The 24303-nt window shown below is 37.4% G+C and overlaps 2 protein-coding genes across 4 annotated transcripts in view; both read right to left on the bottom strand.

The window, feature by feature from the left end:
* The window catches only part of sh2b3 (SH2B adaptor protein 3), a 39634-nt gene extending 23186 nt beyond the window's left edge, over positions 1–16448 (bottom strand). Inside the window, exons 1-2 of the mRNA XM_052556269.1 lie at positions 16288–16448; positions 3118–4104 (exon numbers count right to left, since the gene is read on the bottom strand). Of these exons, the coding sequence (XP_052412229.1) occupies positions 3118–4077 (960 nt within the window). The 5' untranslated portion in view covers positions 4078–4104; positions 16288–16448. The remainder of the gene's footprint in view (positions 1–3117; positions 4105–16287) is intronic.
* Positions 16449–17263: 815 nt separating this feature from the next.
* pheta1 (PH domain containing endocytic trafficking adaptor 1) lies at positions 17264–24294 on the bottom strand. 3 transcript variants are annotated; one of them, XM_052557046.1, is made up of 3 exons: positions 24224–24294; positions 22521–22615; positions 17264–21143 (listed from the first exon to the last, which is right to left on the bottom strand). In XM_052557046.1, the coding sequence occupies exon 3, from the start codon at positions 21133–21135 to the stop codon at positions 20347–20349; it is 789 nt and encodes a 262-aa protein (XP_052413006.1). In that variant the 5' UTR covers positions 21136–21143; positions 22521–22615; positions 24224–24294; the 3' UTR covers positions 17264–20346. The 3 variants fall into 3 exon arrangements, with proteins under 3 accessions (XP_052413006.1, XP_052413007.1, XP_052413008.1); XM_052557047.1 differs by lacking the exon at positions 24224–24294 and adding an exon at positions 24068–24217; XM_052557048.1 differs by lacking the exon at positions 24224–24294 and adding an exon at positions 23734–24012.
* Between the last annotated feature and the right edge of the window lie 9 nt (positions 24295–24303).

Genomic DNA, 24303 nt, shown 5'->3' with positions numbered 1-24303 from the left:
ATCCACAAATCCACTCTTCATGAGCTCAAATGCATTGCACACTGCTGGCTTTTATGGTGTCCATATTTATCTTCTTTTCATTTTAAGGTTTCTAAGCACTCGACCAAACTTGTTCAGACTACATCGGCAATTAAAGTCTGTGGTCTCCAACCCTAGAAGCCCCAATGAATATAATTTGAGGCCAACACCAGATGTTTTTCACAAGCCTTCCAAAAAGCATCACATACACATAACAAAGCAAGAAAGTGTACAGTTTTGCTACACATATACATTGTGAGGCTCTCTTTCCAATGCTTGATTCTGATTGGTCGCTTGTGGCTTTCTGCAGTCTCATTTGTTTGCATAATGACACTAAACTGCATCTGCTACATTGCTATGCATATTATATATAGATACACACACACGCTCACAATATGTTAGCATTTTGCCTCTGGACTAGCTAGTCATCTTTGACTTGATAATAATACAACACTTCTGTGAAATCTGACAGCAGATAATCGTACTAATTTATCTGCTGTGCACAGGCTGGTTTTAAAGTTAGGACTTCCCTGAAACAAAGTTTCTCACGCAAAGAAATTATCAGCCAGTCTGCAGCTTCCTCTCTTAGCATATCTACCCTCACTGTTGCTATTGTAGTGAACACACCAAACATAGAGTGCACAGCTACAGAATCAAGGCATGGACTAGTGTGCACTCTAAAATGCAGCCTCCACGCTCTCACACATAAGTGCACACATTAAACACACACATACATAAGATGCATGCAGCGAAATAAACTATGATGAATGCACAGCAAAAGCATACAAGTTGCTCTCTTTAAGATGATTAAACTAATAAAATGTCCCAAAAAAGAACCTATGAATGCATCGCTAATTTGAAACTAAAACATGTGTGCATGCTTCTGACATTTACTGGAGTGTATAGACTTTAAGTGTTTGAACTTTCTTGGCCTACGTTGCTTTTCCCTTACATAGACATTCAGAGCAAATCCTTGCATCTCTGCCAAGATTCCTCAGCAGCCAATCAAAGCCTTGATACAGCCGTGCTGTGACCCCTAAAGTGAGCAGACGTCATTTGCTGCCTGAATGAACTAACAAAACTAGCAATTAGGCCATCATGCTGTGTGACCAGGAGAAATGGAGCAAGGCCGAGAGAAAGGCAGACAAAACTGTAATTGTGTCCATATTAGTTTCATTACACATAATATTATCAATCAGATCCTGTTTCAAATTGGCTGTTTGTCTTAAATGTGGGTGGTTTAATTAGGCTAAATGGGTGTTAATGTGAAAGTATCACATACTAGTTGACCCATGCCATTTTCATCAATCATTTACCCTTGTTTTAAACCCATGTAGCACAAAAGAATAAATGCAGGAGAATGCAAGATCGTTTTAAACTTGCTAAATATTATATTAAAAGTTGTTATTAAATCCTCCACTCGGCCATAGCTCACATTTGTATTCACATATTTTCAAATTTAAGGCCTCATGACCTTCTCACAATTTTTGCTCTTGGTTCTCACATGCCAGTGACATGACGCCTGGTGCAACACATCTCAAAGTGCCTTATTAATTAAAACACAGCACAGCTCCTAAATCTCATTTATGGTTGCATAGATTTAAATATAAAGGCTGATTTATACTTCTGCGTCGGACCTACGCCATAGCCTTTACACCGTAGGCCAGGGTTATTCAAATCTTGTCCTGGAGGGCCAATGCACTGCAGAGTTTAGGTCTTACCCTAATCAAACACACCTGAGCATTCTAATCTGTGTTTTCAGGATCATTAGAAAATCACAGGTAGGTGAGTTTCATCAAGGTTGGATCTAAACTCGGTCCGCGTCGACGTGCAGTACACATGCAAACCACTAGTCTGATAATGAACATGAATTTGCGCAGCTTGTCAGTTAACAACGGCTCTGAGTAAGTAAAAGCTTCTCTTGTGAAATCACGCACCTGATGGAATTTTCTGCTGATTAGAGAACCAGGTTTACTGACGAGATGCGCATTAATTATCAGCCGATATTTATCGTGCACCCCTATAAAATATAGTGCACAGAAACACACATAAAACTCAATTACATACGGAGGGAGGGTTTCTAGCAGACTAATCACAGCGCTTGTAGTCCGCGTAGATTTTTGGAGAGGTGCACATCAGGCTACGATGTACTACACATAGCCTACGGCATAGGTTCGACGCAGAAGTATAAATTGGGCTTAAGGCTTCAAGACAACTGTTACAAAAGCAGTTGGTTCTTGTGAGTTGTTCACTGCAAACAAACTTTGTGCAATACAAATCTTGAAGTGACATATTTGAATATATACGAATGATTTCATTCATATTTGCAGATAATTAAGTATAATGCTCCAAAACAAAACACGCAAAAAGGCAACTGGTTCTTGCAAGACGCCATCAACAACAAACATAATGCAACACACCGACATGCCATATTTGAATATATGTGAATAGAATTTACATTTTTATAGCTACAACAGTTAAGTTGCGTTTACATATTTAAATATAATGAGTCAAGTCACGTGTTCTTGCATGGGACTGTCACTGACATCAAACTCTGTGCAATAGCTACATATTGTACATGAATAAAATGTAAAAATTATTAACTTAAACATGACGGAGCTCTTCAATCTTTTCATTTCAATTAAATATGCAATTAATATTTGCATATTAAATTTTAGCCTAATGCTTCAAGACAAGTTACCCCAGATTTCATGCCAAAATTTAAAAACGCATTGGTTCTTTTGTGATTCTTCATTAACATTAAACTTCTGGAAATACATCTTGGCGTGCCATATTTGAAAAAATTCGAAAGAACTGTACATTTTTAGAAGCTAAAACACAACATAGCTCTTAATTCGCATTCACATTAAAAACATATAATGCTTCAAAACAAATCACACCAGATTACAAACGCAATTGGTTTTCCCAAGTTTTAAATATCAAAATAATTATCTATATTAAAAGATGTGACCAATATACCAAACTATTATAAGCCAACAATAACTACAAATAATACAATTATCAAATCGGGCCAAAAACAACAGCAGTAGTCACTCTGACTGACTTAAGATATATGAAGATCTTGAAAGTTTGCCTTACCTTGGGTGGGTCGTAGAGCTCCAGCTGGTACCTCTCACTAGCGGTGTGCTCGTTGATCCTCCTGACCTGCAGGTGGCAGCGCAGCCAATGCGGGGGTGTGTCTGAGATAGTGTCATCCACCTCCAGGTACCGCAGCTGCCCCTCTTTACAAACACTTCCTGTCTCTTGCCTCCGTCTCACAGTTCGTAACAGATTCCATCGTTCCCACCGCGCACCCTTCTGCGAGGTGTGATGGGCGGGTACCTGCACAGTCTGAGGTGGGGTTTGAGGGGTGCATTCAACAGTCGCTGAGGGTCCGCCCCCCTTGATTGAATCGTCCCTTGGGCTACCTGAAGGTTCATCAGTTTGGGGGGATTTCTTAAAGAATCGGCATACGCTTTCTCGAAATCCCCTGACGGAAAAGTTGGTTACATCACTACGGGAAGGGAAGGAAAACAAAGTGGGTGAGTATCGTTCAGACCCGGTCCTCTGCTCTAGGTGTTCGTCTTCCTGGCTATGATGCCGCGTTCTGTGTGTAGTGTCTGCGGGAGAGCATCGCAGCAACTGCTCCTGTTCTCTAGGGACGATGGCAGCATCTGGTTTGGGTGCCAACACGGCAACTAATGGAGTCATTCCTGGCCGCGCAGTCTCCCGGTAATCCAGCACCCCTGAGAAGGAAGTGATGCGTAAGCGGCCAGTCATGGGCAGCAAAGGAGGAGGCAGTGGAGGCCACAGGGCAGGTTCTGCATCTTTAGCCACCTCACAGCTGAAGTGGTGCTGGAAGAGAGCGCTGAACTGCTTTGAGAAACTTTCTGGCGGGACCACATCCTGCACCGGCCGCTCTCTGACGAAGCGCCGGTAGTGCTGGGCAAGTTCTCGGGCCGTGGTGCTGGCATGCAACTCGCAGAACTCCCTCCATCCACAAGGAGGCGCTATGGACGGTGCAGTGCTTGTGGTCTGCTGGACAGTGTTACCATTCATTGCAGGAACCAGCACAGCAGGGAATCACTGTGAACAACAGATGAACAACATTAAAAACGGCACCAATAAGCAATAAATAATGAGACAGCGCTGTGACTAGGGTTTAAAATATTTCCAGTACATTTTCTTAAAACTTTCTGTACTATAAACTTGCAGTGAGAAATTAGCACTTAAAAGCGTGGACTGTGGCTGCCTTTATTGTATATGCTTTTGTAGGAGTTTGCCTTCCAGAAAAAAAAAAAAAAAAAATTATGGTAGGAGATTATGTAGATGAATCATGCAACCTCATTTACAAAAGTTTGCGGTAGTCAATTTACTGATATTTGCACCACCAAAAAGCACGTCTAAGCGATTTGAGCCCATGTTGTTAGTAGATTAAATGTACCTTATTATCATTGGCTGTGCTGTTCTTTATTTTGTGCATGTTCAGTAAATCACCTGCAGAACTTTCTACTCCCAGTGGTGCTTTTATAGGATTGCGCCCTCACGCTAATTTGCCTTTTTAAATAAATCCAGTCCTTAATATGCCTAACTGGAAAAATTTTGCCGAAATAAATCTTTGAATCGGAGTACTTTCCCAACTGGCTTCGAAAAAGTTGTGTGCATGTGTAGTGCCATGATGTATGTTTATGCCTATCTTACAAATTTGTGCATGTTTACAGGGGACTCGGCATAATTCTATCTTCTGGTGAAACTACAGACTTCTTTCGTGACATACGTGGAACTTCTCCAATCAACCAATAAAAGGAAATCCCGTCCTACATGTTATACAATAGTACTTTATCATATACGTCACAAAAATAAAAGATAAGATCCTTCGTTGCTATTGTATTGACCAATCAGCATCAAAGAGATTACTTTTTTTTAAAATTCTAGAATGCATGAACAATTCATCTCTTTGATTGCGCAGTGCATATACTGACGTAGGAATCTTTGTACCGAAACTGTTCACTGAACCCAACTTTCTATGAACATGAACATAGCGTATCAGTTTAGCTCATCACCACATCACTGACGGCATCTTTCGAACTCAGCTGGTACGATACGGATTCTTCACTTTTACTCACTCATTCATTCAGCTCTCCAGTACAGGAAGAGAGTGACTAATATCACTCAGGCTGCTTTATAACACGCCTCAGGTCAGAGGCAGAAATATCTGTGAGGACATCTTTGATGTGAAGAGGAAGACTGAGGAAGTTGAAAGTGTCAAAGCATCTGATACAAGTCACCGACGGGCCCGCGGTTCTCGATGCGGAATCAGCTCGTGAACGTGTGCAGTCAATCCACACATGGTGCAAACCACCTTCAGAATCAGATCACAGTTGCCATTTGCAGCCAGGGGAAATTTTCATTTGATCAAAAGATTCAAAAAATCTGCACACGGGCTGCACCAGACGTGTTGCGACACAACTGGAACCAATCTCCCCATTCTCGTTCCCCACATCCTCATTTACCAGCGCGTGGCCTTCTCGGACGCCTGTGAACGTTTAACTCTGCGTGAGAAGTAAATGCGTTCTTAAAGTTCCGTTGGAAGCCCTAAGGCATTACAAAATGAAGGTTTAGTGCATGAAGAAAGCAATAGATCAGAAAAACCACAACACTCGCATAGAGAGAAAAAAAGAGGAGGGGACCATTCTATAGACAGCATGACGCGCACTGCTGTCTTATAGGGTGACAGGAAGCTTTAACCTACACAGGGAGAGGAACACCCATCACACATATAGCCGTTTTCTTTGGAGTGCAAAGCGAAGCACTTTTTGACACGACGACCAAAATTGTATGCAAACATCTTTAAGATGTGTTGCTGGTGCGGTGGTTTGTGCACAAGGAATGGTTTGCTCAAAAACGCTAATTCTGGCATCACGAACAACGTCAGAAACCATCACAGTTTGACTCATTTTACAACAGTATATATCTCACAACAGTAATTTGATGGAAATCAAACCTAAATGGTTTTATATATTAAATAGCCAATGTTTTTTTAATGCATAGAGTAAATTTTTTAACAAATGACAATTAAAGGTTATTTTCTGCTATAATTTTTAAGCATTTTAGCATTGAAAATTAAGTTTTCATTTTATGTGCGCAAACCAAAAGACCAAATGCATTTTTGCATTTAAAATGCAAGATGCAGGAAAATGTAATGGAAGATTTTGGCATAATTTATATACCCTATTGTCATTGCAAAACCATTTTTCTACAATTTCTGTTTGAGGCACGAAATCAAAATCAAATAGATTTCTGGTAAAAAAAAAAAAAAAAAAAGTAATCTTTTGCCATCATTTATATTCCCTCTTGTCATTGCAAACCTGGTGTTCTTTCACCAAATACAAATTCAACTTTTGTGTTCCACAAATCATGCAGTAATGTTCTACTTCATCAACCAGCAATACTTTCTTGTTCAGCCAGCACCAGACTAGCATCTAACCAGCTTGGGAAGTCATAAGCTGATGTTTTCAGCATAATGCATGACATGCATGGTGTTTACAGCACAGGCAGTCCTGTGGAGCGCGTGCTCTCGCCTCACGCACTTGTGCTGTTGTTCAGCGCACATGCCGTGAGACGTGGTCCCGCCCCCTGCGCTGGCCCCTGGGTGTTCGTTCTATCAGTGATCATCCGGCCCACTAATGACTCAGCAAGCTCCAAACAGACTAACATCACTTCCTCTCTGGCGTCTCTTTTTCCCTTCCTCATCCCTCACGTGCATGCAAGTTCAATTCCCGTTCTTGCAATAACCCATCATTCTGCTTTCTTTTCATCCCCACTGCACTATTGCACCAATCTTTAAACCTCCACTCACGCAGCCACTTCATTGTTCTCATACTTTAAACCCATTTCCTGTTTCACGCCATTAGCTTATTCATTTCACACACTAATCTTTTCCTCTCTCCATATACTTTTCACTTTGTAGCCTTTACAACCCCAGTAATGCTGTTTCTGGGCTTAGATATAAGTCTTTTAAATTGTTTTACAACAGCTTAATATAATATAGTTATTTTTACATAAACACCAGATAGTTTTTTTCAAATTAAATAATCATGTGGTAACACCAATGTGTCTGATAATTCACTGAATTAAATATTTTCATTTGGCTATTTTACATTTGTATTTGGAACATGATGGATGCAAACCAAAAAATAAATAAAATGATCATCATATAGTGTTCCTGTAGCTCAATTGGTAGAGCATTGCGCTATCAAGCCCAAGGTTGGGGGTTTGATTCCCTGGGAACACATGATTGGTAAAAATTGCTAGCCTGAATACACTGTAAGTCGCTTTGGATAAAAGTAGGGATGCACCGGTTGACCAGCCATAAATCGGAACCGCGTGCACAGACTACATTGTAATCGTTCGCTATGTAATTTGTGTGGAAAGTTTTTCAAAATCTGTGCGCAGGACACGGGCAGCCGATCAGCACTGGAAATGCAGAGCTATATGTCTGAGGCACAGATAACAGGAAGCGATCAGCCGTTGGTGTACTGGCGCACAAATAAAGAGTCCCTTTTCTGCGTGCACTAAAGCTGCGCGAGCTTACTGTTACCGGTCCGACCGAGCCCTGGCCTGAACACGAGTAGACCGTGAAGAGATGTTCAGATCAACTTCTCACATGTTGGATGAGAAACAAAACGGACTAAACTGTGACAAAACTTTTTTTTTGTAAAGTGGAACTTGCATAAACGTTTGAAAAGCCAGAAGTAAACGACAGTTCTGTATAGGATGATTATTTTTATTTTACCTTAAAATTACATCGAATTAATTTGATTTAAAAATCACCTGCTGTAGCACACTGAGAAAAAGTTTTTCATTCATCCAATTAAAAAAATGTAGAGTAATGATTCACATCTATATTTTTTTACTTGAGTGAAAAAAAATATAGACGTGAATCATTACCCTAATTTTTTTTTTATTGGATGAATGAAAACACTTTGCATCTTTGTTTTATTCGCACCAACATTATTTGATTTTAACATTTTGGAATAATCTATTTATATAGCATACTTTTATTTAGTCTGTAAATAAAGAAACTCGTAAAGACCTTTTTTTTTTTTTTATTTAAAACCAAATTTAAAAACTAAAATACTGAATGCTGATCAAGAAACATCTTATTGAATGTGTGTTGATTGTGTTGTTTGGATTGTAGAACTATGCAGTTATTGCCTTTAATTTCACATGGTTACAGTTAATCTTTAAATTTAAGGCCAGTTTTCTGTAGTTTCAACGCAAAAGCTAAATGCTGATGTCTGTAACATCTATGTTTGTATTGAATGTAGGCTACTTATTGTGCAGTTACTGCTGTTAATTTCAGATGGTTGCAGTTATTGTTTTCAATAGCCAAAAGCCAGTTTGGCCTATTAAATACCAAATAAACATCTTGTTTATGCACACTTTCCTTCTTTCTTGTTTGTTGCTTAAAGATAAAAAAAAAAAAAATCGGAAATCGGTATCGGAATCGGCCAGTTTGTTTGTAAAAAAAACGGTATCGGAATCGGCCATGAAAAATCCTGATCGGTGCATCCCTAGATAAAAGTGTCTGCTAAATGCATCAATTTAATTATATATATCACCATTATTCAGTGCAAACGAGCAGGGCCATTCACACCAAATACATTAAAATACACATTGTATCATATACATATAATACATTTTATTTTAGAAAGCTGTACCATACGAAAGACAAATGGTGCAAGATGTGAGCACAATGGCCAATTATGTCCATGTAGTGCATGTTTACACAGAAAACAATGCAAAAGCAGTACAGTGGAATCTAAAAACATGTTCTGTATGAACGGTCACTAAGTCTGGCATCAGTACAAATGCAGCTTCATGATATACAAAATATGTTTTCAAAACAGCATTAAAACATTGCAAAAAAGTCTCTAACACTTGGGAGTCATCACCGTGATTGACTGCTGCGGTTGGTTGCCATGTCATTGCTATGTGGTTGTTAAGGTGCCCTGATTGTTTTTAGATGTTGCTACTGTATGTAGTTATTGTGTTGATAGGTACATTTTTTATTGTTGATAAATCTAATAATGCAAGAACTACCACTTTCTATATCACCAAAAGTATCTGCTAGTATTTTATAGAAAACAATTATATAGGCTACAAGTACTCTGAGTCCATGAAAAATCAGGAAGACTTGTAACTTTACTGTTATAATGTGAAAGAGATTAACAGAATAACACTGTTTAGACATTTCAGATGAATTTTTTTTTTACATTGAATAAATTTAAAAAAAATTAAAAATTTTACTTTTTTCATCCTCATGCCCACCCCCCAAAAGATTCATTCAAACCATTGATTTCAAACATAAATCTGGGCTAATGTATTTGTGTATGTTTAACAGATATCATGGACAAAAGGAACCATTACAAATCCACTGCTCTATTAACATTAACCGTCTCGAGCACACACACACACACACACACACCATTTAGAATCATCATTCAAGCTCAACACTTCTTCAGCCTAGTGCACTGGTGTAATTTCCGTGCTTTGTATTCCAATTCGACTTTAAATCCATTACATCTGCAACCTCTAACTTCCCGGCTGGGGTCTTTGGAAGCTCGGCACACAGAGCGAGTTTCCTGTACTGTAGGGTCGTGATAATAAAAGCAGTGCCCAGATGATACCGAGTCTCAGAAACTGATTTCAAACACGTAATTTTGCTGAATCAGAGAAAATGCAAACCTCACGTCTGCTTCCTCCTTATGACTCGACGAGAGCGTGCAAAAAACACGGAACGAACACTTCGCACAAACATGAGAACATAATAACGAGACACAAAAATAAAGAGTGTGTAGGGGTGTCCATGGTTAACCGGTTAACCGATTAACCGTTAAAAATTGTGTAACCGAGTGAAACATTTTGCTCGGTTAAGTGACGTCAATGGCGTGCATTGAATTTAGTTGTAATACATTTTTGCACCACCAGAGACCGCCAGAGCGCTCCCAGACATTTGTAATGTCCACAAGAAGTCATTTTTCTAATATGAAGCGAGCTAATACGAGTGACGGGGCAAAATGCAAGTATTGCAATACAGTGCTTAGATATACTTTAAGTACAACCTCGTTGTTGTAATCTCAACAGCCAACACCCGGGCATCATTAGGCCGGTCAGGACACACTGGATGCGTGAAAGCATCTCAACTGCGTGGCGTGTCTGTTTTTAATTCGGTTCCCATGTTAACAGGTTAGAGCTTGCCGACTGCCTGCGTGAGACGCGCGGCTCAGGCGCGGCTCGACGCGTGCATGCTAGAAATAGAACCGACGCCTTGTTGGAAGCGTTTCCAGGCAAAGTATAATAGGAAAATATGTTTATATGTCATTTTATACAAAAATACATATTAATTCATGACATTTTGATATTTGAAAGTCTATAGGTTGACATAAATTCAGATATAAATGTAATTTAAATAAATAAATAAATAATTATCGCTTTTCAAATATTGTACGTGTCAAACATAGTCATAGCCTTAGCGAGGCGGCCGCGGAGTCTGCTTGTTATACATTTTAGGCTTATTCTCAAATTCAGATTGTGTTAATCGGCGGCATTATTAGGCAGTTTTAATAGGACAATTTGACCGGAGAGATTAAATTTTGTCGGACATTCCTTTTTTTTTCGGCCAATGTCCGGAAATTACTATGGTTATGGTTACTATGGCACACTATGGTTAACCGAGTATTAACCGCTAAGGGCCTCGGTTAACGGTTAATGAAAAACTTGAGAACGTGCAGCCCTAAGAGTGTGGGAAGCAGACAGGCAGTGGGCTTATTCACAGAGACAGGAAACCCTGCCCTGCCTTAGTGACCACTTTCTTATACACACACACACACACACTATTCACTTGCAGATATGAACATTGACTTCAAGGTTTTAGGCGTGACAGGTCTGGTAGTTAAAGCAAAACTTAAATAAGTCGTTAAGGTGGGGTCGAGATCACAGGACAAAATCACTGAAGGACAAGACCATATCTTTACATTTAAAATTGCAACCCCTCCCCCCACAATAAATCATTTCACAATTAATAACACCCCCTGATTTGGTAATGATATTATGAAGGATATCCCTTCCTATTCTCACCATCAGAGCAATTCATGCTTGAAGTTCCACCATTTTTTTGGAAGTGCGCGTGCAACTAACCTTGCTAAATTTATCAACCATAGCCACATTACTGTAAATGAAAACAGATGAATGAAACACAGCCAGACACTTTTTTTCTAAGTTACCTATTAAAAAAAAAAAAGGCATTTATGGCGTGAGATGCTGAAAAACAGCGAGGCACACCTCAAAGATGCACAAACAAGTCAAGTGTTAAAAGTCTACCTCGGCCAGACCAACAAACCCGACTGTAAAATGGATCACTAGGGAAGGAAAGCTGGTGTTAAAGAAGCTAGAAGTAATTTGTCTGAAGTAAAGCATAAAAATATCATAATACATCTGAAGATATTTATATTATTTACATTTCCGTGTCGGAATGTCTGTTTTTGTTTTGGTCTGTGGGATTTCGCCCGCTGCCAATTTACCCAACAGGATTTTAGGACACCCTGGGTTGCCAGTTGGCAGTAAATACATCATATTACAGCCCTGGTAGACAACAAATTAACTGGGTTAGATATCCCAGATTCTAACCGAACTAAAAAGCCTCAGCATCCTTCTAAAAAGCACTATGACCAGAGGCATATTAAAATGAAGAAAAATCTAATGGTCAACTTCCATTGTCAGTTATGATCATTCCTGCTGCATGTCCTCAATCTGGCAACATCTGGCCACATAAACATCAAGTCTGAGGAGGTAGTGGGAGAAACAACTATATATTTCTCCAATTATTTGTATCTGGACTGCAGTACTCATTTCAACCACTGGCTGTCAATGTTACATACTGCAGCTTTAAACTTATGTTCAATTATTTTAAATAAAACAAACAATACTTTAAATCCTAAACACATTCTTTTAATATGCCTTTAATCATTTACTTTTGTTTGCCACAATATAGTCTAGGATAAAAAAAGGGATTTTTCACATCACAATATTAATATATGCAATTAATTATGATAAATTTGATTAATTCATCAGCATACCATGCAAGCAGTTCAATCATGTTTTTTAGAAATTAAAGAAGTTAACATTGGAGGAATGGTTGGCTAACAGCCAGAGCAGCAGGATATGAAAAAGAAGGGGCTCTTGGGATTGTTTCCCCTTTGTATGCGTATGTGTGCGTTCACGTCACATTTCCGTTGACCTAGCTGGCCAAAATGTCCAGACATTGTTTAAGCCCACCATTTCACCAGCATGCATTCTCACACACATTATTTTTTTTGAAAATCAGAAAAGAAGAATATTTTTTCAGGGTAGTGAAAAAATATAAACAAACATTTTAAAATGGTGTATGCGTTTTTATAAAAAAAAATTGCCCGTGCAAAAAAAAAAAATCACAGTCACAATGCTAGGGTGTTTGAAGGTGGTTACTAGGGTTTGCTGGGTGTTTGCTTTCTGACCCAAATCAAAACAGCCCAAAGTCTCCATCATATTCTGAGGCCAGATTCACAAAACATCCTTAAGAATGGGCAAAAAGTCGGTGCCAAAAGCCTCGTGGTTAGTGTGTCGACATACAGAGCTACTGTGCTCATGGTGACCCGAGTTCCAAGTTCAAGACTTTGCTATAACTACTTCAATAACTACACAAAGTTATCTTTTTATCCTCACATTGTTACTGTTCCTGGTTAAAAATCACTGGTCACCAAAAAATGCTTACAAATTTCTCATTATGCTATAATATTACCAAATTTTGGATCAATCTTTTAATTAGCACAGGTTTTGCATTTCTTTTAGGAGATGACTGATCGTAGGCCTCACTGGTCCATAAATAATAAAATATGTCTTCCATGTAGGTTCATCATCCTCTGTGTGAAAATCATAATTCAGATTTTTAGAACCGATTTGAGGTCGATAGCACAAACTACCATAAACTTTGAACACAGCTCTAATTCTAAACGTGAGCAACTGCACTAGTGATGCTTGCTTTAGCACAGAGCACTTATTATACACACTTAGTGGGAGGCATTCCAAAGTGTGCCTTCAAACGAGCAAAAACACATTACAACACCTCAGTGGCACTCGACGATGTCTGTGCATCTGTTAGACAAACTTTCAGCATCTCCAAACACACAATGACAGCATTCTTGACTCGACCGCGACCATGATACAAAGCTACTTTGTAATTTTCTCTCCTGCTGGCAGAAGCCCATTCAATAGCCATTCTTTCTCTCCCTGACACCAGCATGCACAAAAAAACAAACAAGAGGGCAGAAAAGTGCATAAACTGAGGCTTTGCGCCCTTTTATGAGGCTGCACAGCCTGAGGAGGTTGATCAAAAGGAAGTGCGTGCACACACACACACACACACACACACACAAAAGAAATGCGCTATTCTGAGCATATAAGGCTCCTTCGACCATATCACACAGTCACATCGCGACACACTGTTCCCCTATGGGTGGGAGTCGAGGGGCCAGTGAGTGTGGGAATGAGGGGATTCTTACAGTCTGAGATGAACACATGATGAAACGGAATCCCCTGTTCTATATGTGAACGTGTGGCATCAGCACTTCTCTGTACTCGGCTGTACATTTGAAAGATCTAAGAAGGTTTAGTTTGTATACACCCAACGTCTAGACACGAAAAGCTGAAACTGTACTGATGCATGTTATAAATATCACACATGGTCTAAACTTAACACTCGCAAAAGTCCAAAAGAGAGTATCATCTTAAATAACCTACATTAGAAAATACAACAGTGCATGGTTTATTTTTTAGTATCGGCTGCTTGACACAAAAAGGCTATATTTAAGGAAGCTAAGGGGCTGTTAACACGACAATGTTTTCAGCCAAAAACTGGAAACTTTTTTTTCATTCTGCCTGATCATTTACACGACACATTTAAGTGCAAGTTTTTGAAAATGGCAACGCTATCGTTTCTGTGTAAACATCCAATACGGGAATCTTTGAAAATGGTAACGTCATGCGCATGTGTAGTACTTATAACGTATGTAGGCATGCGCAGTAAGTGTTGATTTTAAAGGCAAGTGCGAACAAACATACACAACAATGGCGGAGTACATGGTACTGTTGTTGCTGCTCAAGAGTTTGCTAACGATTCTTCAGTAAAGTGTGGATTTACTTCACCAATATTACAACCAACAGCAGAGACCATCATATAATCGTCACTTTCCTACAGGTACTGTTTACTAACAAGGTGACAGCGCCAACTACAGGTCTGGCATACATAATACAGCGTTTTTGGCAATTTTCGCTGATGTGTGTAAACGCAAATCGTTTTGAAACCATTATCGTGTACACAAAACTTTTTAAAACTGCAAGGGAAAAAAAGTACAGTTTTTGACTACATCGTTGTCGCGTAAATGTAGCCTTTTAATGGCTCTATTGTTAAAAAGACACTAATATATGCAAAACACATTTTTGTGAGCTGTTACAAATATTTTCTGCAAGTTACTTTTTTTTAAATTTCCAGGCCAGGTGTAGTAAAAAGTTAACTCTGGACTCTGATTATTTCAATTAAGTGTACTAAATATTTAAAAAGTACAAAATAATCAGCTAATGAATTTTGCATCAGAATTAGTCTGAAAGACCTCTGCCTATTTTACACAACTTCCGATAGTAACAACACTGGATTTGTTGTCAGATTTACAAGGTGCAACTAATCAATGTATTTAACAAAGTTTGTTTTGATTATTGTGGTATAATCAAATCTATTAATATCTCATATGAACCGCCTCTAATCAAAATGTGTTGGGTCACTATATAAGCACTTCCTGTCTAAAAAGGCGTCTACAGAATAAGCTGCGATATGGACCAGACTTATGCCCTTTAGTCAAAGGTAAAGGTTTGGTTATGTGAGATTTATTTGTTTATTTAGAAGTGGATTATCTGGTTGTGAGCAATAAATACTATTCATATGAAATGGTTTGCATTGTTTTTTTTTTTTTTGACTGTACAATTAAAAGAAGTGATTGTTCCTACTGAACTTGATAATATATAATAATAAATGTTCAATATTTTTCTGAAATATACACATGTATGTATACATGCATCCACATTATATGAACATAATATACACAACACACATAGGCCTACATATATTATGTAAAAAAAAAAAAAAAAAAACGTATTTTGGATGCGATTAATTGATAAACATCCAGAGGCCCAGATGATGAAATCATATTTGGTGTGAACTCATTTGCATACACGTTCACGAGCCCTTTTCACATGTGCATGCGATTTAGTGTATCTCATATTATTATTATTATTATTTTATTATTATAATAACAAAATAAATCATAAACTGAAATAAAAGCAGCGGTTTGATACAGACAATAAAAAGCACATGAAACAAACTTACGAGCCCCTTTTCATGTGTATGCAAATAAGCTTGTCATTTTATAATTTTATAATTATTATTAAAAAAATATCATAAATTTGAGTAAAAGCAGCTTTTCCAGTCGCCTAGAAAGCACATCTGCATAAAGTCATGCATACAATTTGACGAGTCTATTTCACGTGAGTATGCAAATGAGCTCGCTTTACATTATTATTATGTATAATAAATAATAACAACGTATATGGTGTTTGAAAAAAAATTACGTAATCGCCAGCCTTAAATCGATCCCATTAAGAAACTTCTGAGCGGGCGTGAACGCATGAGCACGTGCAGTTTTTTTTTTTTTAATTCTTAAAATAATTTTGCCGTGCTTTCTTTAATCGCCCGTTCGAAATGACGCAAATTCTAAGAAACTGTACGTAATTCACGTATCTTTCGGACCGAGCCAGACGCGCGCTGGGAAACTGCGTGATCCCTTTAAACGTTCTTCAGCCCCTCGCGTGCCAGAGTCAAGTTCATTATAACTTTGCGAGTGCAAAACCTCAACACTCATTATGAGTTACACGAAACAATGAATGCACAAGTTCAACTTCAAAATAATTCCTGCGGTGTCATAACTGCTGGAGAGCAGAGACGGGAGACCCCCCTCGACTCAAACTCTTGCGTTCCGCGTTATCTGCGCTGACCAACAAACTTCTGGCCCGAAAGAGTCGGGGTTATATGTATCTCACAATTAACCTTGTGCTGAACCCCGTTAAACACATTTATGTGCTGCCAGAGAGAGCATTGAACAATGATTAAACATGACTTGCCTGCCAGCCGTGATGTCCGTTACTTTCTCTGTCATGTTGGATGCGCGCAACAGCCCTGCGTAAACTTTCAGGAAGGAAAAAAACACACACAAACTTTCCATGGACACAGCGACAACAAGCGACTAAAATCCTTGATGTGGAGAGACATCTGAACTTCCGGCAAATTAAAAGCCCCATTTCGTTTCAGAAGCCAGCCATGTGGTGTCTGTAACCTTCTTAATTATTATTATCTCTATATATGATATACGTTATATTTCACAACAGAAAATAGTGTAATTATATATATATATATATATATATATATATATATATATATATATATATATATATATATATATATATATATATATATATATTATAAACTTTTTTTTGTCTATCACTAAAATCAGTTACTAATAGCTCATATAAATTACACTCATAATGATTGTAAATTGTAAATAAATAAGTTTTTATTTACAATAGTTAAAAGTATAACATCTGACATAACCGAAAATCTTAATTTAATGTAGCGCTTTGGGACTTTTAATTTAAAAACAGGTTCGAGTTTAGTACTTACTTTGTGGCTTCACGTTATAGATTTTGTAGGTTCCTTCGTCAATTGTGTGATGTCCATTAAAAGCGTTACAAACTTGTATGAAAGTTTATGTAATCTTCAAACTCCACAGTAGTACAATCCACACTAAACTTTTCTTTCATGTCCTTGTAAAAGGAAGAGCATAATGTTAAAGTGTACGTTTCATGGTTTATTTTTTATTACGCACATCACAACGTATTAAAGAATTGTACAGGAAATTTGACCACGGTGTGTTTCAGAAAAGCGTCTCAATCTATATACATTGAGATTTCTAACTAATGCAATGACAGGATCCGTGAATGAATCCTTCAATACTCAGTAATACAGAGCCATCGTGTGGTCAGACTGTGGGCCTTCACGATTTGATTAAAAAACGACAACAACAAAAAACGCTATACATACTTTATGAGGATGCTCATCTTTATTTGAGTCATTTGAAAACATTAAACATACATTCTTGTTTCCTTCAAATGTAATATTCTACCCAATGCCGGTTACAAAGCCCATTTGGACAAAACATTCAGATCTGGTTATTGCAATACAACTTTATTCAGAAACAAGTTAACTTTATTGCAGTTGTTGTCATTTTACTATGAGTACCTGGTTAATAAACAAGCTGTTTATCCACATTCAGCTCTTATTTGCTGGTGTATTTGCATTGTGGAATCTAACACAGTGTTTTAGATGAAATCTGAAGGCACTGCGGTTGGACAGCCACGCACGCATCCCATTTAGTGTCACTATAGGTTAAATCTCCCCAAATATGATTATAGGATTGCACAGAATTTGTACCATTAAATTGCATTTACAAAAGCCATTAATAAGCTGTGTGTATATATATTGTATAACATATTAAATGTTGGTCACAGTATGATGATTGGTCAGTTTTAAAAGCAAGGCAGAGCATTAACAAGAGCATTATCATTGGCAAGAATGATGGTAAATGGTAAATGGACTGCATTTATATAGCGCTTTCAACAGACCACATGGCCATCCAAAGCGCTTTACAATTTGCCTCACATTCACCCATTCACACACACATTCACACACCGACGGCGGTGTCTGCCAAAAAAGGCGCCATCCAGCTCGTCGGGAGCAGCTGGGGTTAGGTGTCTTGCTCAAGGACACCTCGACACTTGGTCAGGTGGAGCCGGGGATCGAACCACCAACCTTCCGGTTTGTAGACAACCTACATGAACCACTGAGCCACTGCCGCCCCTGATGATATATCATAAAGCATAGCAAAGCTTATAACAGTGTATTAAAGCTGCTTAGAAAAAAGATCGATCAACAGAAGATTACATGTTAGCTGGCTAGTTAAGACAAGTCCATTGTCTGAGACACTATTAGATGTTTTAAAGTTAGAAATCATTCTTCCAATTATGTTTTTGGCAGGTTGCATTGTTGATCTCCTAAAATACAGTATAAAATTCACTGCCAAAAATCTTGGGATACTTGGGAACTTACTTTTTGTGCTGTTTTTGCTACTTTATACTGTAAAATGATTACAAATGGCCACAGTCCAGCTTTGGCACTGTAATACTTAACATTCAAGTGTCTGTAAATCTGTAAATCAGGTCTTTTATCAAGACAACTATTGTGTAAAAGGAAATTCATGTTGTTATGCAAGTAAGACCTCAATTGAGAGAAGAAGAAAAAATACAAATGAGAAGGAAATGTCAAGTCACTTCAACATGAGCTTCTAGGAAAATCCCCAAATGAATCTAAGTTTGAGGCTTTATAGGAATAGTTCATCCCAAAAAAGGAAACATCATAATCATTTACTCATTCTCATGTCGTTCCAAACCAGTATCACTTTCTTGCTTTAATAAACACAAAAGAAGAAGAATCCAGAATGTTCTTTTTTTTTTTACTTACAATAGGGACTGAGACTGTCAAGTTCCAAAAATAAAATCACCTTAAATATAGTCTATACAGCCCATGCACCAAATCTTGTATTGTTTTTAGTAAAGTCATAAATCTTTATGTGCCAAATTTTTTATTTTTATTTTTCACTTAAAATCAATACACATGAGGCTAGTTTTAATGTCATCGAGATGTCAGAACCAATGTTTGACCTCATAACGTGCAAAACATGCAAAAACACAAATGTTCGGCTTTTCCTAACACAAAGCTATTATATCGGTTTGTAAGCACACGAGTCAATTAGACTAGCTTTATGATACTTTTTTTTGTCATTTTTAACCCGGACCATTTATTATTATTATTTTTTTTCAAAATGGAACGGAGCACTGTAGACTTTGCTAAATATATTTAATTCAACAACACAACCGTGTAATTATTGAGAATATTAAAGATGTAATGCAATTTTTATTTTGCCAATAAGTTTCATAAAGACGGTGTCATTAGATTTGTTTTTCAACCCTTCCTTGTCTCACAAACTGCTAAATACAGGAATGTTAGGATTATTTTAACTGCATCTCTTAATTAAATTAAGAAGCAAACATTGCATAAAGATTGTAAAATTCCTTTTTGTGCATTAGTTCAAACTGTGTGTTCTAATGAATCGATTCAAAACTGATTCAATGATTCATTTAGGTCAACTCACAACAAAGTTCAAGGGAATGCAATGTTTTTTATTTTATTAAAGGAAAGGTTAATCTACAAATGAAAACTTGCTTCAAAATGACTCACCCTCATCCAAGATGTAAATATTTGCTCGTGCAAACAGATTTGGAAAAATGTAGCATTACTTGACTTGCTTACCAATGGATTCTCTGCAGTGAATGGGTGCCATCAGAATGAGAGTCCAAACAGCTGATAAAACCACACAATAATCCACAAGTAAAATTAATCTTGAGAGAAAAATGCACATATTAAGCACCATTTACACGTAAAAACCATCCAAAACAATTTAAAAAAATGCATCGGTGGCTTTTGATGTGAGAAGACAACAGGGGAGTATTTTTATGTTTGGATAATTATTTGGATTTTATTTTTTTCTTACAAACTTTACACTTACAGTTCTTAGTGTGGATTATTGTGATGTTTTTATCAGTTGATTGGACTCTCATTCTGACGGCACCCATTCACTGCAGAGGATCCACTGGTGAGGAAATGATGGAATGCTACATTTCTCCAAACCTCTTCTTATGAAGAAACAAACCCATCTTCATCTTAGATTGAATGAGGGAAGTACATTCAGCATTCTTTCATTTTTTTTAAACAATGAAAAACACTACACTTGCTTTCAAAAGATTGCACTATTGCTGTTTACTTTGTCACACTGGTGCATACGATTGATAAAACATTTATTGTACTTTCCTGTATTTAAAAACCATCTGGAATTTGGAAAGACATGAGGGTGAGTAAATGATGGCAGGATGTTCCTTTAAAAAATGGCTTGGTCTTGTTTAACGAAATAAACAACAAATCAGTAACAGTGGACGAGTGATTATCATTCTAATGCTCTCTTTGTTTTTTAGATGAGATTGCACTAAGCATGTGGTGTGTGCGGATGTCATTCACTGGCTCTGCAGCCATTCTGTTCTCAGTTCAGCCACCTCTTGGCCGTACCAGTCGTGTAGTTTGGAGAAGCAGCCTGTGCCGGGTGAAACAGGGCTCTCGGGTGACCCACCGCTGGGTTTCCTCCGCGGAGGTACCGTGGGTGGTTTGACTCCATCCCCCTTCCCACAACAGTCCCCTTCCCAGACGCAGCCCTCGCTGACACCGTTTGGCAAGCTGGTGGGTTTATTCCAAGACACCCCGTTTTCTCTGCTAGACCCCCCTTCCTGCGAAGGCCCTGTAATTTCGGCGTTCTGTAATGAAAAGGTTGTGGGGTGGGAGCTTGTTGCTCCTTGCACTTGCGGCTGGTGCTTCTTCAGCTTGTTTTTGGCTTGTGAAGATCTGGCTTCTTCTTGTACCTCCTCCAGCTGCCTCTCCAGCTCCTTCACGACCAGCCGCATGTAGTCGAAACTCGCCCGGGACAGAGCCTTGACCCACGATTCCATAGCAGGCTGGCTCTCCGCGGCCATCTTGTAGACCCTCGCTTTGACACAGTCGAATTTAACGGCGAAGGCAAACTCTTCGGATTCAGACTCGCAGAGCTCCACCGTACAGCCTTCCAGGACGATGACGCCAATCGGCTCTCGGCTTTCCCTCTCCTCGAAGTAGAACAGCATGTTACCCTTCAGAATAAACCAGCGGCGGTGGTAGGCCGTGTTCCGTTCCCCTTTCTTAAAGAGGAAGCCTGTCTTGTCTGGAGGAGAGTTGCATGTGGCATAATACGCCACGCTCTTCTCATTCAACTTCATAATGGTCTCTGAAACAGAAATCAATAAATACATTCACAGCAAATATTAGAGATATACTGATAATATTTAACTTTAATAATATTGATTTAACCCAAGGTTGCATTTTTCTACTCGTTATATCGGGTCTACAAAAAAATTAAAAAAAAAATGCTCCTCTATATGTAATCATAATAATTATTTAATTTCTTATAACTATCAGTCATCAGTCAGTGTAAGAAGTTAATAAATACGATATGATTTTAAAACATTTTAATTTGACTATTACATTTCTTAAAGCCTTTGTCATTAGATTTATTTAGCAATCCTTCCTCAACTTGTGATAGTGAGAATATTACAAAGATGTTTTCATAACATCTCTGAATGAAACTTGGGTATCAAAATTTCCATAAAGAGTAAACATCAGTTCAAACTGTGAGTTCTAATGAATCTATACAAAACTGATCCAACGATAAATTTAGGTCAACACTTGACAAAGGAAATGCAATGTACTTCATGTATTAAAATGCTTTATTAAAAATATATGAAGGTACATTATTGATTTTATCGTGTTTACTTCCTACAACATCTTGAATCCGATTGCTTACAAAGGCTGTTTGATACAACGATGATTCCTCTTATTGAATAAAAAAAAATGACACTTCTGCACAAATACATAAATATTAAGAAATGTCAAATATTGTGGAAAGAATTAACATACAGTACACTACCTTGCAAGATTTAAAAAAATATATTTTTGAAAAGTCCTTTATGCTCACCATTTATTTAATAAAAAATACAGTTTAAAAAATAACATTTAAAGTATCTGTTTTTAATTTGAATATATTTTAAATGAATTTCCAGCATCCACATGCAGAGATGATGTATGATCATCATTATTCTAGTTCCCTTGACAAAAACCAAACAGAATGTTTTAAGCCTAAATACTTATATCAGAACATCATAACATTCAAATTGTCTTGAACTTGCATTAACCAAAGACCTATTTCAGACATTTAACTTAACAAAAGAAAAAAATACTTCTGGACAATGGAACCATGCTAAAACATTAAATTGTTTCCAGGTTTTGGCCTACAGAAATATGTCATGCGTTGAGCAATCTTTTACTACAGTCTTCAATGTCACATGATCCTTCAGAAATCGTTCTAAAATGCTGACTTGCCACTCTAGAACACTTTTCATTGTTATCAAATAGTTTCAGATAATTATTTTAGGATACTTTAAAGAATAGAAAGTTCAGAAGATTCATTTATTTGAAACAGAAATCTTTAGTAACATTATTATGATGTTACTGTTACTTTTTATCAATTTAACACAGACAGTACATTCTAAATAAAAGTATTAATTTTCATAAAAACTTTCAAACCATAGTGTATGTGTAAATTCACCTTTCTTTCAAAGCTCTTCTGTGAACCCTTCACGTCTGGCCTGCTTCCAACAGTCAATCAAAACACTTGCCGAACATCTCCATCCCATTTCTGATCTAAAATACAGAGCCACACACAGAGTGAAGTCAATGACTGATGTGTCATATTTATATCAGGACATCCTTCTTCACACATCTGACCTTGTTTAAAACACACAAATTCCTCTTTCTTAAAACAAGCAGAATATAAAAAGGTCTGTGGAAGTGACTAAACTATACATGAATCAGACAGAGCGTCAAAACCATGTGATAGATTTTCTTTTTTAATAATAATAATAAAAAAAAAGTACAAATAATACAAATCTTATTACTGTTACATTTTATTTAATTACATGCATGTGTGTGTAAACTTGGCAGTAATGCCCTTTTCTGATTCTGATTACCGGTAAACATAATATTCATATAAAATATATATTAATGACTTTTCCAAGACTGAAAAAATTCCTTGATATTCCCATGGTTGTGAAAAGCATAAAAAGATACTATGGTATTGCCATCTAATACTATCACTTTACCATGGTATTTTCTGGTAGTACCACTGCACTCCAGGAATAGTCCAGATGATATGTGGATTTTTTTTTTTTGCATTATTGAAAACAATATTTTATTGTATTATTGATTAAAATATTAGTTAATTATCATAGAAAGAAAAAATTTGTATCCATAATATGGACCGTTGTAAATGCTTTGATACTGTGATACTCAGATACTGTGATTGTCCTCTCACATTGTTGATATCACCATTTACTTCACCTGAACAGTTTATGTTGCTCTATGTGGTATAATTGTAATCCTTGATCATAAACACATAGGGGCAGACATAACATTTTCTGTGTTATCATGTTTGGTTCAGGAGATATGAGACAAAATACATCATTTGGTTATGGTGTTTTTGCGATGGCTCCATTTCTGAAAATGTTCAGGGCTAAAAACTATACAAGCATCTAAATGTCATGATACAGTAGCCTTTTTAGTAGCCAGTACATGATACATTTTTATCTTTAATTTGCATGCACAAAAAAAGGAACCAATAAGCACCATGGTAGTATCATGTTTACACAAGTTTTGTGGTATTAAAAACTGTGTTCTTGGAAACAGTTTAAAGGGTTTTTTTGTAAACACCATGATACATGAACTTCAATATGACTGTACACGTCAAAATAACACGGTATTACCATCTGATACTGTTCCATGGTACTGTCACAGTAAAAACACAGTGTTAGTGATCCAACCAGCCAACAGAGTCTACTGCAAAAGTGTTAGCGATCCAGACAGCGTGCGTTCAAAGATAAACATTCAAAACATATTTACACTACATCTCAAGTGAGCATCAGAATGCTGCAGATACATGCAATCAGATCTGTAGCAAATAAATATGGTTTAACAACGTACAAGAAGGTGTTTAAAGCCAATTAAACATTATCAATCTCATCTATACCCGTAAAGTACGAAAATCGTGCATAATAAAGTGCAACGTGTAGAGAAAGTCAATAGTTATTCTCGACTCACAGCTCGAGCAGTTTGCTTGCTATTAAACCATCAAATGCACCCTTGTTTCTACCGAATAACTGCTAAATCCGTGTTACAGAGATAGAGAAACTCATAAAGAGAAAGGTTTAAGAGATCTAGTACGTCGTTTCGAGATTATATCGACATTAAACCTGCCTTTTGAGCGTGATATTGGATAGTTTCCTCCCTTCTTTCTTCCTTTCCTGACTGACGATCACGTGACGCTGCATGACTCT

Source organism: Carassius gibelio, chromosome B5, assembly GCF_023724105.1.
Source record: "Carassius gibelio isolate Cgi1373 ecotype wild population from Czech Republic chromosome B5, carGib1.2-hapl.c, whole genome shotgun sequence".
NCBI lineage: Eukaryota > Metazoa > Chordata > Actinopteri > Cypriniformes > Cyprinidae > Carassius > Carassius gibelio.
The sequence above is the reverse complement of the archived record's forward strand: the minus strand, read 5'-3'. Positions and strand labels throughout refer to the sequence as shown.

Bases quoted from the DNA above. Each gene is read 5' to 3' on its own strand.
- pheta1 (XM_052557046.1), bottom strand. From the start codon at position 21,135: ATGAAGTTGAATGAGAAGAGCGTGGCGTATTATGCCACATGCAACTCT.